Source organism: Nelusetta ayraudi, unplaced genomic scaffold, assembly GCF_046127955.1.
Source record: "Nelusetta ayraudi isolate G7.1 ecotype Tasmania unplaced genomic scaffold, CSIRO-AGI_Nayr_v1 ptg000100l, whole genome shotgun sequence".
NCBI lineage: Eukaryota > Metazoa > Chordata > Actinopteri > Tetraodontiformes > Monacanthidae > Nelusetta > Nelusetta ayraudi.
In genome coordinates this window covers 911,293-928,281 of record NW_027466150.1, presented here as the reverse complement: position 1 = coordinate 928,281, position 16,989 = coordinate 911,293, and the positions used below count along the sequence as shown (strand labels likewise).

General features: G+C 49.1%; 1 protein-coding gene across 8 annotated transcripts in view; it reads left to right on the top strand.

Annotated features, from left to right (window-relative positions):
• Positions 1–16,989, top strand: part of ccdc85cb (coiled-coil domain containing 85C, b) — a 43,079-nt gene that overhangs the window by 14,890 nt on the left and 11,200 nt on the right. For 6 of the 8 annotated variants that reach the window (XM_076048449.1, XM_076048450.1, XM_076048447.1 and 3 more), the window contains 2 exons: positions 13,702–13,781; positions 14,559–14,600. In XM_076048449.1, coding sequence (XP_075904564.1) covers positions 13,702–13,781; positions 14,559–14,600 — 122 coding nt within the window. The remainder of the gene's footprint in view (positions 1–13,701; positions 13,782–14,558; positions 14,601–16,989) is intronic. The other 2 variants (XM_076048454.1, XM_076048453.1) reach the window with 1 other exon arrangement.

Here is a 16,989-nt window from a genome sequence, read left to right as displayed (position 1 = left end):
ATAGCTAGCACAAGCCTCAACATAAATGAAGGGCTCCCTGCGCCCTGACTTGCGGACCTCTGCACTCGTCCCCACCGTCCTACTCTGACCTCCTCGCCTTCAAACAGCGAGCCGGCTGGCGGGGACGGTTGGAGGTTGGAAGAGGTAGCGGAGGGACCACCTGGCCACCGCTGGCTCTCCCTCTGATCTGCGGCGCCCACGTCTAATGGGAGCTGACGCAGGAGCTCCCAGAGGACAGCTGGCTCCTCGGCAGACAATAGAGGTCAAGCAGCGTCTGACCCAACTGGGTCGCGCCGACTAAAGTTTGCCCAGTTTGCGCTGTAAACTCTGGGCGGGGGGTTGGGTGCGGCTCGCAGGGTGGCCACTGCGTCTCGACCTCGACACCATTTACATGAGAATGTCGTGGATTCTTCCAGGGGGAAATCTTTGCGATGGGGCGAAAACCCTCAGCGGCTGTGCAAACCTGTGGGTTGAAGCCACGTAATGTTGTTTTTTTTGTTTTGTTTTGTGTTGCTTTGTTGTATTTGGAACCAAAGTTTGCCTCCACTGCATGCTGTTACAGGCCTGTCGTGCTTTCTATAGCCGCTCTCAGTCAAGTAAACTTGTGTTCCAAGAAAAGATCCTTCCATTTTTAGGAGCTCTCCGTCTTCCTAGGTGGCCTCAGGCCGATAGCGGCTCCAGTGCTTCCCAGACAGGTGGCGGCGGTCGATTGAGAAACACGTCGAACTTGTTGCTGATTCGCTTCTGAATTTCACTGCTTCGCTCTTGTCTGGAGTTTCTTCTTGTTTACTGAAAGATCTACGATTGTTTATCTGAGCGACATTAAACTAAACTGAACGTCCTGCATGTCTTTTAAAAATGCCTCTAATTTCTGATCAGTTGACGGGTGACACGGCATTCAACTGTGAGCCTGAAAAATCATCACAATCTCAAATAAGCAACACACGCCAGCCTCTCGGGTCATCTGTGGACCTACTTTATAGAAATCAAACCAGCGTCTTATTAGCCGGTTAGCCACATGTGTCATTTCACAGCGTTATTTCACAGTTCAGGAATGTGCGTTTTCCAGGGCGCTGACTTTTCCCTTGCCGGAAAAGTATCCGTCTTCAAAGAATGTTGGATCGATGAACGAGGCTGGGTTCTGATTCCCTCCCATCACGGAACGGAACAGACCGGCGTGTGCGTGCGTGCGCATGTGAAGACCAACCCTGCTGAGTGAGTGATGGCCATGCATCGTAAAGCGAGGAAGCGTGACTGGCCGACCCGGCGATGGGGAGTCGAGGAGGTCTCGTGTAATAAAATTACTAGTTGATGAGTTTCCATTAGGCTTTATGAGGTATTTACACGTGTGTGTGTGTGTGTGTGTGTGTGTGTGTGTGTGTGTGTGTGTGTGTGTGTGTGTGTGTGTGTGTGTGTGTGTGTGTGTGTGTGTGTGTGCACCCACAGTACCACCGTCTCTTCCTCAGTTTGATTGGGGGCAGGTTAACCATCTGGCCACCGAGCGATAGGCTCCTAATGGAATTTGTTCCTGTGGTTTTGCAGTGTGTGTTTGTGTGTTTGTGTGTGTGTGTGCGTGAGTGCGCGCGTGCAAGCCCGCCAGGGTACAAGCTACACTAATAAACCTAATGGCTATTAAGCCAGAGGTGGGGCTTTAGTCCCATTAGATAGGATGGAGCCCTTCAAAGCCCATTATGACACACGGTGGCTGCCGCACTGTATATAACGGCGCTTGGCCGTACAGAATGTATATAATACTGTAATCCGTCAGTCAGTCCGTCATCCAATCAGCTGCGGTGGCTTATTTCTTTTCTTCAAATTGGAGCAGTTGCTGAGGGGGAAAATAACTGGACATCCATGATGACGTTGCTTGACAATTAGCGCATGTCTGAGTTTCACCACGCCTTTGTGTTCTTCCATTACGTTGAGTTTTACGACTCTTTTTGTTAATAGCATCACAAGGCGGTCAACAGATGTTTGCTTTGCCATTATTTGCTGGAGTTAAAACCAATATTTGCCAGCTGCTTTCACTCTTTCACTTTTGATTGATGTTGCCTTCTCGCGAAAGACATTCACGGAGTGAAGCCGTCAATGTGTGTTTGCAAGTGAAATGTCTTGCAAGAAAAGTTTTCCAGGTTCGGGAGGGTCAGTGGAAGCACTCTGGAAGCGAGACAAACACGGCCCCGAGCTAAAGGATAAGGACGTCTGCAACCTGAGGTCACATGTGTTGGGCATCAGCGGGGTTTCCAGTTTAGATAAGCTTGGGAATAAATTGAATTACGCGGCTAACGAGCCTCCGCGAGTCCCGCTTCCTCGCCGAGGGCCTGAGAGAAGCTGTTCCGTCCATCCGTCAGCCCCCTGAGCCAGCAACACCCGCTCATAATGGGACCTAATAGAATTCCATCTGCAATTTACTTATTTTTCTCTGTCTTCTCTGTACGACTTCTTGTCTTCTTCCTCTCTTCTTCCGTGTCTCACTCTCGTCTCCCTCTTTCATTTCTAATTGCTCCCCCCCGCCCCCCCACCCACCCACAAGCTTTAAAATGCTGCTGTCAAAAAGCGACGGAGCCCCGGCGCAGCATGAATTGGGTTTCAGTTGCATTTGGGGCGAGATAAGGGCCTCTCTGGACAGCTCTTACGTAAGATTTGTTTCTCTTTGTGGCAATTACTGCGCTGATAGCGCTTCAAAGGTCCCTTTCATGCAGCTGGCGCTCCCATTTATAATTGGCGGAAGCCCAGCTGACACCAGTGGATTGATGGGCTTTCGCTCCTTGGACTTGTTTTACTTGCTCTCGAGTAATTAAACGTGTTTTTTGAGATAACAGTTAAAAGGTTTTGTTTCGGTTTTGTGTTGTTTTTTTTTTTCTCGCATCCAGCTCTCTCCGTAAAAGGATCGTTTCGCTTTTTGTTTGGACGTCAGCTGCTGCTGAGAAAAACACCAGATCCGAGTTTTGTCACTGTTTGGATCCAGAAGCCAAGAGTCACAAGTTTGAGCTCGCCCCGCGTCTCTTTTGTGTTCTCCTCTGATTCTGAATTGGTGTGAAATCTGGGACGGCAATTATGCCAGCAGATGATATCGCTGGAAAAGCAACGGCGCTTTTATTACTGGGTCAAAAGACGGTGCCAGTTTGTGGTTCCCGGGATCAGGAGCCGCACTGGCAGATGGGATTTCTCCGGGGCCGATAATAAAGGGGTGTCAGGGGTTCAGCTTTCTGGAGGAGCGCGCTCTGTATTTACCGTCTGACTTGCGAGCTGCGAGACTCCTGCTTACATAAGCACAACCTTTGCCAGCTCAGCAGTCAGTCAGACAGGCTTTTTTTTTTTTTTTTTTTTTAAGAAAAGAAAAGAAACGCATGCTGATTTATGCTAATGAGCTCGCCACAGGGTTGTTGTTTTTTTTTTTTGCGGTGGTGGTGAAACCGTGGTAACGGAAAGAGGAATGAGGTTAAAGAGGGCCGCGGGCTCCGGGGAGGAAGCGCTCAACCCACAATTGCCCTCTGGTGTTTGTTTACACTTTGCTAGCGAGTTGTGGGTTGAGCAAGGCGACGGGAGCGATCTCCTCTATCATCTACTGCCGGGCCCTTTGGACGGGCATCCTGCCGACGATGTCCAGACACGCAGCGAAGCCTGTGCCGAAGTCAAGTACTCTGGTAGAACAGGTTTAGGTGTGTCAAGTCTTTTGTTGTTTTGGTTTATTTCAAGTAAAGTCTGCGCATCCCACGCACTGCCAGCATCCAACGTGTAGAATGCCTGTTCCAACAGTTTCATCTCCCAGTAGTGTTGCAGTCAAGACCGCACCAACCGAGACAAAGACATTATCCAGACCAGAGAGAATTGAGATCAAGACAAGACCAAGACTTTATATATCAAAGAAAAATAACAACAAAACAGAAGAAAATTACCAGTGTCTTTTTTAAAATTCAAGTTTGCTTCTAAATTGAACAGCGACATCTGTTTTCTAAAAGGCATATTTTAAAAAAGATTCTTCAACATTTTGCTGCTTTGCCAACTGTTTTGAACCATTTAAAAAAACAAGAACTATGTCCCAGTTTGGTGAAGATGAGTAAAGTCGTTAATATGCAAAGCTTTTTTCTTTTTTTTTGCATCAGACGTTTCCATAAGTGGACAGAAGAAAAGACTGGAAATTGCAGTTTTCCGGAGTTAAAATCCCAGGAAATATAAACATGCCTTGTAGCCTTGACTCCAGGGCCCTTTGGTTACTGCCATCATGAAACTGTGGCTGGAGTTGTGTAATTGGTAAAAAAAAATAAAAAAAATGGATTGTTAAGCAGAAATTACCATAATTTCACTAATTTTGTGGAAGGGAGAGAGAAACAGAGGACCGTGTGTGTGTGTGTGTGTATGTGTGTGGGGAGAGGTATTTCCAGGAGGGCTTTGACTAATGTGTGAGACCACCGGGACATCACTTGTAAGGACTCTCACATCAAAACAGCCACTCGAGACGCCAGCCGAGTTGAAAAAACAGAAATAACCGAACACAAGGGGAAAAAAAGCATCCAATGCATACAAATGAGGAACAAATTAAATTTGGGGAAAATGAAACAGATTTCATTCGGACCCCACAGCCAGAACGCTGCCCCCACGTGACCGTGGCGACGGAAAGAATCTTGGACGTTTGACTCATCCTGACAAATGCAGAAGGGTCCCATCAACGAGTCAGTCAGCAGCCACGACCCTTGACCTCTCAGTGTCAGGGGGCTATCGGTGTCGCAGAGTGTGACATGGCAAGGAGCTTTACTGGGATTCAGAAAATCCTCGGCAGAAGATTTTACGCTCTGAGTAAAGACCCGGCAGATGGCTTTCATTTGCCCTGTTTGTTTCGTTTTGGGTATTTTTCCCCCTTTTTTTTTTTTTTGTAAAAACCTCACTGTGGCATCAGAGTCAAACTACGACGAAAGAAAAATATGCTCAGAGTCGAGCTTTTGCAACCCGAAAAAACATCAACACGTGACAATGCTCTCGACTAATTTCCTGCGGACAAACGAGCATTAGCCCATCTCCAAATGTCGCTAATCTCCGTTGTCTTCCGCAGTGAATCTCTGTCATGCACGCACATGCACACACTGACCGTAATTAAGGACGGTGGACCAAATAAACCGCTTTGATTTCATGGGATTAAATCCAACTGGCTGCCAGATTGCCATTCTTCCAGCCTAATCAAAAGATTAAGGGCAGGGGCCACCAGCCTTTCAAGTGGCCTGATCATCGACCCAACCCCCCCCCCCCCCCCCCCCCGACCCCACCCACCAACGGCCCCACCACCACCGCCACCAAAAATAAGCTTTCATAAAAACCTTCAGATCAGTCGATGTCTCTTTAATCAGCGACACCCTCCGCCTCCAACGTGTCAGAATTCACACTTCCCCTGCGAGGGCGAGGACACGCGTCGCTTCAGTGGGCGATGACAACCGTCGGTCCGCAGGGATGCGTCTTCGGCCCCTCTGCCCTTCCTCCAGACAGTGACGAGACGCCAGAGGTTTCCGCTGGTCCTCTGTCTTCCTCCCGATTTGACGTTAACAACCTCTGATGCTTTCAAGGGCCCCCGTTGACCCAAATGGCTAAAGCGGGTGTAATTACATGCACAACACACTATGATTAGTGGGTGTAATTAGATTAAGTCAATAGTGATTATTCCCCCGACTTCACTGCTTCATCCAGACAAATTGATTTTTTTCCTTCTTCGTTTTTTTTTGCTTCTGTCTCCTCCTGGAAGAAAAAAAAATGCATTCCTCCTCGCGGAGGCTTGAGATTGACTTACAGTATCCGTCCGCTATGGTAAGTACTGTACGTATGTGGCATCAGTTGGAAACTTGACCTTAATTTGAAGGTGTGTTCACCCTGTCAGAGATCCGAGAACCTTCAAGGAATTTGCCCTCTTGTGCCAAAGACGTCATTTTTCTTAGTTGCTTCAGTTCTCCAAAGCAAAAATGAACTGAATTGACTTGGCTGCGTACTTGGTGATTTTTGCCCAGTCCAGACTCTCATGCTGGGCTTTTACGGGCTCAACACCTGCTCAAGTTTTATCTCCTTCTCTCCTCCTGGACTAACGCAGGAGATGGATGGCCGGGTTTTGTCCTTGCCCCGTCCCACCCGACTCGATCGCATTCATGTTTAGCTTGCTGCGAACTCGACACGTCCCCTGATTTACTGTCTGTCGGCTACGTGCAGCTAGCAGCCCCGCTGCCCACTTTAGCTCGGCTTCGGCTCAATCAAAGGCCTTCAAACGTCGTCTTTGAGCAGTATTTTAGAAGTCGTCCTTGTGTCTGACAACTGGGAAGCGGCGAGGTGAAAAACGCAGGCCTCCGCTGAATTATTGCTCTTGAACAGTCGACGGGCACAACCGCCGAGTGTTCTGCATTCAAATGTAGACAAGGTCCAATGTCCGCTCGCAGCCAATCAGGAGCCCTGTGTCTTCCACTGGAGGAAACACACAAGGTGTGGTCGTGGAAAAAGCCAAAACTTCCTGAATGAAAATCCATTTTTTCATATATATATTTTCTAATTTCATAAAATGGTCCTTAACTTTGCGCTTGAGGGTTGAAAAAAAAAAAAAAAAAAAAAATCAAAGCCAGGTAGCTGCCAGCGAGCCCTTCAGCGGCTCTGCTGTTGACAAGGCGGCGAAAGATTAAGAAGCTGCTGCTTTCACCTGGTCACCGTTTGTAAGGCACAGACACACACACACACACAGAGTCGTTTAAAGTGTAATCCATTCGGCTCTTTGACTTTGACACCAGTTTCTCAGCATGAGTTGCCTCGGCTCGGGCAAAAAGAAAAAAGCTATTCCGTTCTGTGATCACATGCAGGGACAAGCACACATGCACACATATAATGCACATGAAGAAAAACTGTATACACACGCACACGCACACTGTAGAACGTGCGGGGAGGTGAGGCGCTCCTCCTCTGCTTCAGAGCCGATGCCATGTCTTGTCAGATGGGGTTAGCTCTCAGTCAGCTGATGAGCCAGTCGAGGCCTTTGATGCCCTTCCAGGGCCCCGTGCTCGGGTTGCCAGGTTCTGCCATCCCCCTCATTAATGCGGCATGGGTGCCCACTTAACTTGCCCTCTCCTGTTTTTGAGGCCGGTCGGCCGGCCGGCCGGCCAGCAAGCACTGGGCAGCGATGCAGAGCAGCGGATCAGGCGTACGTGCGTTTGTGTGTGTAAATATAGCTGCGTACACTATTTAGCTAACCGTATGCACACTGAAGGGCTTGAAGATATTGATGTGAGGCATTCGAAGGGTCTTCATTCCTTTGCACGTCAAATTGCAAAATGTGCCGCTGTGGAACGTTTTGGAAAATACTCTTGGTGCTGGCCGTGACAAATCAGAAAGATCACTCTAAACATTTTTCTTACTTTGACAATGAAGAAACCGTGTCAGCAATCCAACCAATTCTTTCCACTAAATCCAACTGGACGTTGATCCAGAGGCAGGAGTGGTTCTGACTCTTTCTCTCTATGTTTTCTTTCCTCTCATTCCTCCGCCTTTCCCTCCCCTCCTTTGTTTTACTCTTTTAAGTCTGTCTCCCGCTGAAAAACCGATCCGGTCCTGGACCGAGTCGGTGCCTAATAGAGGCATTTTTCTCCTTTGACAAATTAAAGTGTGTGTAGCCGCCTGAGATCAGATTTCATGGAGCTCCACTTTGACTTTGGGTGTCGGAGCTGGGAGTCGGCGAGCGGGGATCGGCTATTTGGACCGTTCCTGCTCCGTCCTCCAACATCTTGAGGCAATTGACCCGGCCTCGTGCCTTCAGCACACAAACACACACATACAGTATAATCACAGATAGGTTTCAGAAAAATCCCCCTCCTCTTTCACTCTCTGTTACATGCACACACACACACACACACACACACACACACACACACACATCCGACCCTCCTCTCATTTCTCCCTCTTCAACACACAGCCGCCGCAGTCCCCTTCAGATACTGATGCAACCCACACGCGTCGCTCCCCTGCACAGATGCTTCACATAAAGTTGAAACTTTTTTTTCTCCCGCACACACGGCTGGGAGAACATCCAATGCCTCCGCGCTCAAAAAGCACGGCGGCGCGGCTCCGAAAGGGGAGAGATGAAAGCCTCGCCTGAGCCAGGAAAAATAAAAGCAGAGCAATTTTTTCTCTCTCTCTCTCTCTTTTTCCCCCTCAATTCGCCGCAGCAGACGTCGATGGGCCGCGGGACCGAAAATGAGAAACATAAGGCGAGCCCCGGGTTTTCTTTCTCACTGCGAGGAGCTAGCGGAGGCAACTAACATACCTGGTGTTTGAGCGGAATCGTAATGTGTCCGCCAGTTTGAGCTAAATGCTGCTCTCTCCTGAATTCCCCATCCAGTTTCAAGAACCCAACAATGGGCGGCAGTCTTTTCCCACCCGGCATGCATACACCGAGGAAAATCCTCCACTGCATGCTTGGATCGTCACGGTGCTAACACTTCAAGCCTGTAAATATAAAGGCTTGTTTCAACAGCGGAGGAACTCAGAAGTTCAACCAACGAAAGCTCCCGCAAGACGGGTTTTTTTTTTTCTTTCCGCGGCGTCCTCGGCCCGGTTGCCGAGGGAACAGGGGAAGGCTAACGGGAACGAGAGGCAACAAGCACCTAGCTGGGATTAGACACAGTTTATTTGGGTCACGCGCGATTAAATATTCTGCAGCTAAACGCGCACCGCATCCTCACCTTCCGTGGCGGCGCTTTCCTTTTTTGCGTGTCTCATCTCAGGTTGTCGTTCCAGTGGAAGGCAAACACGAGCGTCCTTCAAAAACCACTTTATTAGGGATAAAAGTTGCATATAGGTCAATGTCGGAGGCAAAAATCCCGTTGGAAGTTGGAATCCCACTGAATCCAGCTCGGTAACTTGAAAGTGTGGAAGGATTTCTGCAGAGTAGCGCCCCCTGTTTGCTAACCACGAAAAGCGAATGTTGGGTTGCGGGTCAAAACAAAACTGTGGTTTGCAAGAAATATTCACAAAGATGTTTTGCACCTCAGCGGCTGAAGTTTTATGCGATTTGTGGTCATTATTCTCGCGGGAGGGAGAATTCTGCTTCTCCTCTAAACGGTAAAACGCCACAAAAATCCCTCCAAACAGTGTGACGCAGAGTGTTTGGCGGAGTGCCCTAAAGTTAGCCGTGGTGGACAGATGGGGAAGGGCGTTTGCCTCCCAGCGGGATACAAAGAAGAACCAGTCGGGGTCGCAACCTTTTCTTCTTCTTCTTCTTTTTTTTTTTTTCAAAGGATTGCACCAAGTTGGGGCAACAGCTCGGCTTTCCTTCAAATGGTGTGTGTGTGTGTGTGTGTGTGTGTGTGTGTGTGTGTGTGTGTGTGTGTGTGTGTGTGTGTGTTTGGGGGGTGGGGGCGGGGTGAAAAAAAAACAAAAAACAAGCAAAACAAAACCTCCCAGTCAATAAAACTGCAGCTGACCTCAGCTCTCCGAAAATACTTTGGCACTTCTCTTTAAGAGCCGAGGCCGGACACAATGCGCGAAGGAGGAGATGTTGTTAAGGGTAGGGGGGTTGGGTGGGGGTATCGGGAGGGAGGGGTGGGGGGGTGTTATAAAAACAGAACGGGAGGGAGGGGAAGGAAGGAGTGGCTGCTGGGAAGTGGGTCACAGAACCACTGACGTGATGTGATGTGACGGCGAGGCTGGATGAGTTGGTGGGGGTGGGGTTGGGGTGGGGGACTCGCGCCACCGTCTGCGTCACCTCCTCGTTTTGCGTGCACGCACACACACACACACACACACACACACACACACAAGAAGGCACGCACGCACACTAAGCGATCTCACGTGCTCTCCATTTTGGCGGGTAAACAACGCTCGTTGGTGAGAGAGGGTAAAAATAGCTTGTTTGAGCTGGTTTGGCCGAGGCTTTAGCCGCTCTCTCTGCCGTCCCCCTCCGCGCTCAGACTCACCCCCGCAGGCTGGAGGCGTCGGGGATCACGGAGGAGTCGTGCAGGTGTCGCTCAGGTTTATTGGGGCCAAAATCCCCTTTCCATCCTCATTAGCCAACGCAAAAACCACCACCAGCGTAGCAACGTTTTATTCCAAATTAACGGTTTTTACCACGGTGATCTTTAAAGGTCCAGTGTGTAAAATATTTAAGGAAGCCCAGTAGTTAAGGAAGCCTGCCCGACTGGGGGTTTCATATTTACGGCATTGTCCGGTGGGCTTCCTTAAGAAATGGTGACGCAAGATGGCAGCTAACTAGTAGCAAGACCCTTATTGCTCTTTGTGCTAAGGGTGGGATACTGCGGGTATACACCTTTATTGATGTATGGTAAAGTTTCACTGATATAAAAATCATTAATCAATGAATCACTGAATTTGCAATTAATGGCGAGTTAACTCAGGACACTAATGCAATTAATCGCGATTAAAAAATTTTAATCGACTGACAACCCTAGTTTTTCTGCGGCACAAAATACAAAAGTGTCGCTCCCCCCCCCCCCACACACGTTTCAGGTTTTGCTTGCGCGACCAGGGCCGCAGACTCTCCCACCAGGACGACTCTCAAGTGTCTGTGGGATGCGGGGGGAGGGGGGGGGGGGTTTAAAAGAGAGGCTGACGGCTGCAGGAATCTCTCCCCCACTCATCCTCCCTCCCTCCCTCCCTCCCCTCCTCCTCCTTGCGTGTGTGTGTCTGTGTGTGTCTGTGTGCGTCTGTGCGTGTGAGAAACGCACAGAGGTGTCGGGAGCGCTCTGGGCGCTAGCGGCGCCGTGTTCCTGCGAAACGGTTCCCACGCCAGCCGGATCCACACGTACACACACGCACACTTGAGCGGGCGCCACCTCGGCATGTCATGTGCGATGATGAAGCGATGCGCCTGCCAGATTTAACATCACGTCCCTATAGCGCATCAAAGGCTTTAGGGATTGGGGGGTGGAGGGGTAAGTGTGGAGGGGGTGGAGGTGGGCGGGGCCGGCGGTGCGGGGCAGACAGCTGATGACGGTTTGGTTCCGCTCTCTGCTGTGTGTTAAAATATAGCTTTTTGAATCTTTTTTTGAAAGTCTGGATTCCTCACCATTAATCCAAAGTAGCTGGAAAAAAAAGAAAAGAAAATCGTGTCTGATCTGAACTCTGACTGACTCTCGCATTGATTGGATTAAAGTTTTCCGCCGGTTAAAAGCAAAGACAGATATTTTTATTTCCGCCCCTCTGTCCTCCTCTCCCGGTTTCTCGTCGCGTTTGTTTTTTCTTTTCTGTTTTTTTCGAGCGACGCCCCGAGGAACCTTGGTCCTAATCGGCTTGAGATCTGGCTGCAGGTCAGGCCGGCAGATGAATCCAGATTAGGAGTGGGGAGGGATTAGCAGCTCTGGCCGGTGCCGGACCCTCCTGAGAGGTGGAGCTGCTGCCGTAGCTGCTGCAGTAGCTGCTGCGAGCGTTTACCCGTGTTTACACTGCGCTCTCTGAGGAGGGATTAGTTTGATGTGTGCAAAAAAATGTGGGTTTGCTTCCAAATTAAAAAAAGTCTTTCTATCTATCTATCTATCTATCTATCTATCTATCTATCTATCTATCCGATTTAGATGAGGATGCCCACATTCAGGTTTTTATTTTTCATCCTGAGCTCAAATGTAGCAGCAAAAACTGCACATTTAGCCCTGTGTTTGCAGCCTCCTGCCACAACTCTTTTAGCCTCCCGTCTCAGTGCCGGGACTGCCTGTTTCGGCATAACAGTAAAAGTAAAAGTAGTGAATGAAGGACTTTTCTCGTTTATTTAGAAGGTTGATTGATGGCCCAGAAGCACAGATGGCTGTTTGGTAAAATGATAACAGATTCAGAAGGTCCAGCTTTGTATCCTCTTGTAGTTTTTCGTCCGTTCGTACATCTAAAAGTTGTCGTTCCCGCTGAAAACTCACAACTATCCCTGAAAACTCCTCCGATGGCAGAAGCGGTGTTTTTCTGCAGAACAGCGCCCCCTGGCTTTGACAGTCAAGGTTAAACGAAACGACTCTTTGAGCTGAACTTTCGCATTCCAGTGGAAACAAAAGCGCACCTGGATGCGAAGAGCTGTGATGCTGCGCGTGCGGCGGGAAACATCCGTCTCATCTGCATGCCGTCTTCCCCCTCTGGCTCCTTTTTGTTGTTTCGTCTTCGGCGTCTCTCTGTACTTTCACTCAGAAAACAAACCCCTCCGTCTGCGAGGAGGAGGGGGGGGGGGGGGAAACAATCAGAAAAGGCTGCGTGTGCACTATTACATCGTCTCCCTTCATGTTGCCGGCTTCCTCCGCGCTGCCTGGGCCTTTGATCTCAGCCTGTAAATTAAACATGACTTCTTTTTTCTTTCTTTCTTTCTTTTTTTCCGATAACAGGCTGGGCGCCGCCCACTGAGTCACGCCGCAGCCCGGCTCCCGTTAGCGAGCCGAACCCGCTCCGGTCGATTCATGTTGTAACGACTCGCTTTATCGCGAACAACAACAGCAACAGCGGCGTTCAAGGCTCTTCTCCCCTCGGAGCAATTTAGTCCAGCGCTGGTGTTGTTTGGCAGCAGAGAGTCGCCACTTTGTTAGCCTTTGAGTTCGCTTTCCAATGCAGCGCTGGCGCAGCGTCTCTGCCCAGGAGAGCAAAGCGGGCCCAAAAATGGTGCCGCGGCCGCAGATAGAGTCCGGGGTCAGAGGTCGGGTCAGGCTTTGCTAATCTGGGAGGGAGACTCTGCGCCGCCCGGCCGACCCCTGACACCTCCAGACCACGAGTGTTTTCCGTGAGCGCATGTAGGCCACGCCCACAATCCTGGCAGGATGCACCTGCTGGATTGTAGGGGTTTCATTTTCTTCTCCAGAGCAGTGCGCTGTTTTTTTTGGGTTTGTTTTTTTTTAATTGGCCACTGCCTGATGTTTCAAAACTTACCCAATGTTTCCATGGTCTCTGGAGCACTAAGTCATTGGCATTCGCAGCCGCGCTCCTGGGTTATGTTGTTTGGGTTTAAAAAAAAATGGGTTTATGAGGAGAAACCAAAGCTGAAGGTGAAATTGTTTGACAATAAAATAAATGAGCCTTCAATCTATGGGGTGATATTTCCCTCATTAAAAAGACATGTATTTGTCTTTTATGTGCACCGGCGGTCTTATTTTGCCTGGAGCTGATTCTATACTATCAGTTTGACCATTGAAAAAGTGAATTGTGCGAGCGTCATAATATGGAAAAGAAGAGCACTGCACTGTAAAACTATTACAATTATCACAAACTACAGCCACACTGTCACCTTCGCACAATATATAAATTGAAACTATGTTCATTTTTTTTTTATTATAATATATATATATATATAATTCTAGTATATGTTGAATTGTCATTTGATATATGTGTGTTAGGGTTCTTCAAGGTGCTTTATCTCTCAAACATCCCAGCGTTTGTTTACCTCTCTGGTGCTGCTGCCTTATCTGACTGAGCCTCCACTTGAGAGTGATAGTAGGAATGCAGCTCAGCATTCCAAGACACACACACACACCCCTACGTGTTGTTTGGAAGGCCTTCGGTTTGAAACCAATGGTCGGGCCTGTCGTTCGAGGACGAGGATCTCACAGAGTGCCCAGCAGCCTTCAGCTTCTTCTTCTTCTTCTTTATATAAAGCAACATGCGGTCCTTCTTGCTCCAGCGGCCGCGTCGGCCCGTTTCCAGTCGGAGGTCTTTGAAATGCTAATTGCCTTCTTCTCTTTTTTTTTCCCCTCCCCGTCTCCTCCTCAGATCCGTCCTCCAACTACATCAGGCAGCTGGAGACGAAAGTGCGCATCCTGGAGGACGACAACAACAAGCTCCTCACGCAGGTGAGACTCGCGCGTCTCTCTCTGGCTCCCCCACCCCGACTTGCCTGGGCGCTTCGGACGTCTTCGCGGAGTGGTCCTCCTCGCGCTGCGCTGCGCTCTGCTCTGCCCCGCGTTTGTGTTTGTCCTTGTATAATTCATCAGCGTGGGGTCGGTGGGCCTCGGCGGCGGGACGCCGATGTGATGTTAACGGCCCCCCGAGGTGAAGCGAGAGAGCGGAGAGCAGCGGCGTTCAAAGCGACCGAGACGGAGCAACAGAGCAACCCCTCCCTCCCCTTGAAAAAAAAAAAAAAAAAAAAGCTGACCTGTCGCTGACCTGCGCTCCCAAATTTTTGGAGGATGGGTGCGGCTGAGTGTGCGCGCGGTGAGACTGAGGTTCACCAGGAGTTCATTAATCGGTCTGCGGGGATCCTCGTGGCCTCGGATGTGGGATTGGGGTGAAACCCGGCACTTTTTTTAATTCCACGTGGTCATGTGACTCCACCCCCCCCCCATGCGATACTGCGATGGCAGTCTGATCTAGTGTGATAAGAAAGCCTCGTCATTAGCACTTTAGCAGCTACAAATAGCCGCCGCATGTCATCGAGTCGCGTCATGTGACGCCAGCTCACGAAAGTCCAATAAATAGTCCCAAGTTCACGCTTGAAGCGTTGAATTTCTTTTTTTGTTTGTTTTTATCGCGCTGGTGAAAATAACTGTAATTCTGTCTCCTTCATCTCGGGGTAAGTTTGTTGTGCTACGTGAAACCGAAACGCTATCATCCATGTTTTTCTCCCCCAGGCTCACCACCGCTATAGTTTATCACAGCTTCAGACGATGAAGGTAAAAAAAACAAAACAAAACAAACAAAAAAAAAAAAACTTACGACACCGTCGCTGTTTTGTTTGTTTTCTTCACCGCCTCTGCTCCAAAATTTGCCTCTTCTATTTTTTCACTCCTTCCCTCTCTCTGTTTGGTGGCGGGACTTTGTTTGTCGTTCGTGCGGGGAGCTCGGGCACAATGAAGGTCACGGCTTTACAGTTCGATTCACTCAGGAGAGGCTGTTGTGTTGGGGTCGTGTTTTCATTTCTGGACAGGCGCCGCGTTTAGAGGTTAGCCAGTCAATGCCCATTTTAAAAGATCTTTGTTTTTGTGTAAAACACACAGTTCCAGCTTCCTGCTCATATACTGGGTATTAGCTTTCTGCTAAAACTGATGCTACTTTCTGTTCAAGAGCGTGTGTCTGTTGGCTAGCTATGAGGCTACGTGCTGTTCGCGTAACTTCGCCCTAATCATTATAAGCTATGACAGCTTATAATGAATGTTATTGCCTCCTTTTTTTTAATCCATTGGTTTTAGTGGAAAATATCTGCTCATCCAAACCTTAAATAACACTTTAGCACAGCTTAGCCTTTAGACTAGAATCCGTGACAGCAAAATGTCATTATTTTCCTCTTTTTCAAAACAAAAGTATCGCTCAATCAAAAGCAAAATGTCACCCTTTATTCCTTTGCGTGTTGCGATGTTTTTTGTTTAATGCCAAAATAAAATTAACCGGTCCCCACCGCCCCACAGCGATGTCGTGCAACTCACGCGTCGAAATGCGAGCACGCGAGGCTAAATGACAGAGACACTTTATTAATTCTCCTCGGGCCGCTCTCTCGGTAGCGGGGCTAACTAAGGTGAAGCGAAAACCTGCCGCGGTGCTTCGGTGGATCACGCTCGCCCTGGGTTATTATCCAGACGTCTGTCGGGTTAAATAATTGAAGATGCGGGGGAGGGTAAGTCAGGTAGATCCAGCTATGCATAATGCACGGCCGACAACTGTTGTACGGGAGCGTCTGCGGACGGGGAACGTCCCTCTCTGTGCATGTGTGTGTGTGCGCGCGTGCACGTGTGTTTATCTAAACGGTTGCGCAACGCTTGAACTTTGGCTTTGCTGCATATTGCGAAAAAACGAGTGGTACAATTACGGCTATAAACACTGCGTAGCTGAAAAACGTGCAGTGGCTCACTCTTTAATTTGACTCTTACGTAACAGCCAGTGCAGGTGGAGTTGTTCGGATAGATTACGCGCCTCACTGGACCAGTTGCCTAACTTCCTGCGTTATGAAAGCGGCGCACGGTGGAAGTTGTCTCGAGCCCGGAGGGGAAAACAATAGCCTCTTGTTGCTGGAATGCCGACCCGACTCGGCGCCGAGTATTTTAGTGTACTTACTCGGTGAGAGGAGGGACTCGCCAACGAGGTCCCGCAGTAAATATTAACAGCGGCCGACGTGGCAAGAAGGCGTGACCGCGACAAGAAAAACAGGTGTGTGTGTGTGTGTGTGCGTGTGCGTGTGCGTGTGTGCGTGTGTGTGTCGCTGGCCCTCGCCCTGCTCTGCTGACAAGCCCCGGCCACGCGCTCGCACTCGATCTGCTCCTTGACCTTTCTCCCACATGGATCGACCCGTGTTTTCGTCTGAAAATTTGTCCCTGGAAACATTTTGTTCTCCCAGTCTGAGAATTCTAATACGATTTTTCATGACTGATTCAGTTTAACCATTAGCTATGAGGCAATTAAAAGGCCGCAGAAGATGCCAGGACTGCTAAAAATAGATGGATGGAAACGCTAAGTGTGTCAGTGAGCGCAGGCCTCTGGACTAAACACGAGCGTTTTGAGTAGTTTTCGAGACGCGAGCTCACGCGATCAACAAATGCCGACGTAGCGGATGTGGCGCAGTGGCGTTGGCGTGCTAGCTAATCCTGGTGTCACATTTTAATCAGGCATTAACATTGTGGCGTGCGCAAGGCTTCAGCGTGATAGAATATTATCTGCCTTGTCTCTTTGGAATTTGCCTGTTTAAAAGGCAAAAGACTATAAAGGTTGGAAGAGAAGAACAAAAAAGTGCCGTCACATCCAATAGAAGGAAAAACCTCTTTTGATCGTCAGCAGCACATTCAGCCCTCTGCTGACAACCTCCTGCAAGCTAAAGCGCTGGGTTTTAGTTTCCTGCTAACACTGATGCTTGACGGACACTCCACGTGTTTGGGAGAGACATCTCAGCCCCTTGTGACATCAGAAATGGTTCTATTTCCACACATCCGACATGTGAAAAATGGAGCAGGAAAAAGAAGTTAAGTGATTTTCCATCATGCGGTACCTTCAATTAAAAAAGTAGAATTCTAATGATTCTATCATGCAGTCCCTGACTTTGAAAGACTGTCGAGAAAATGAAAAACGGCACCGAGG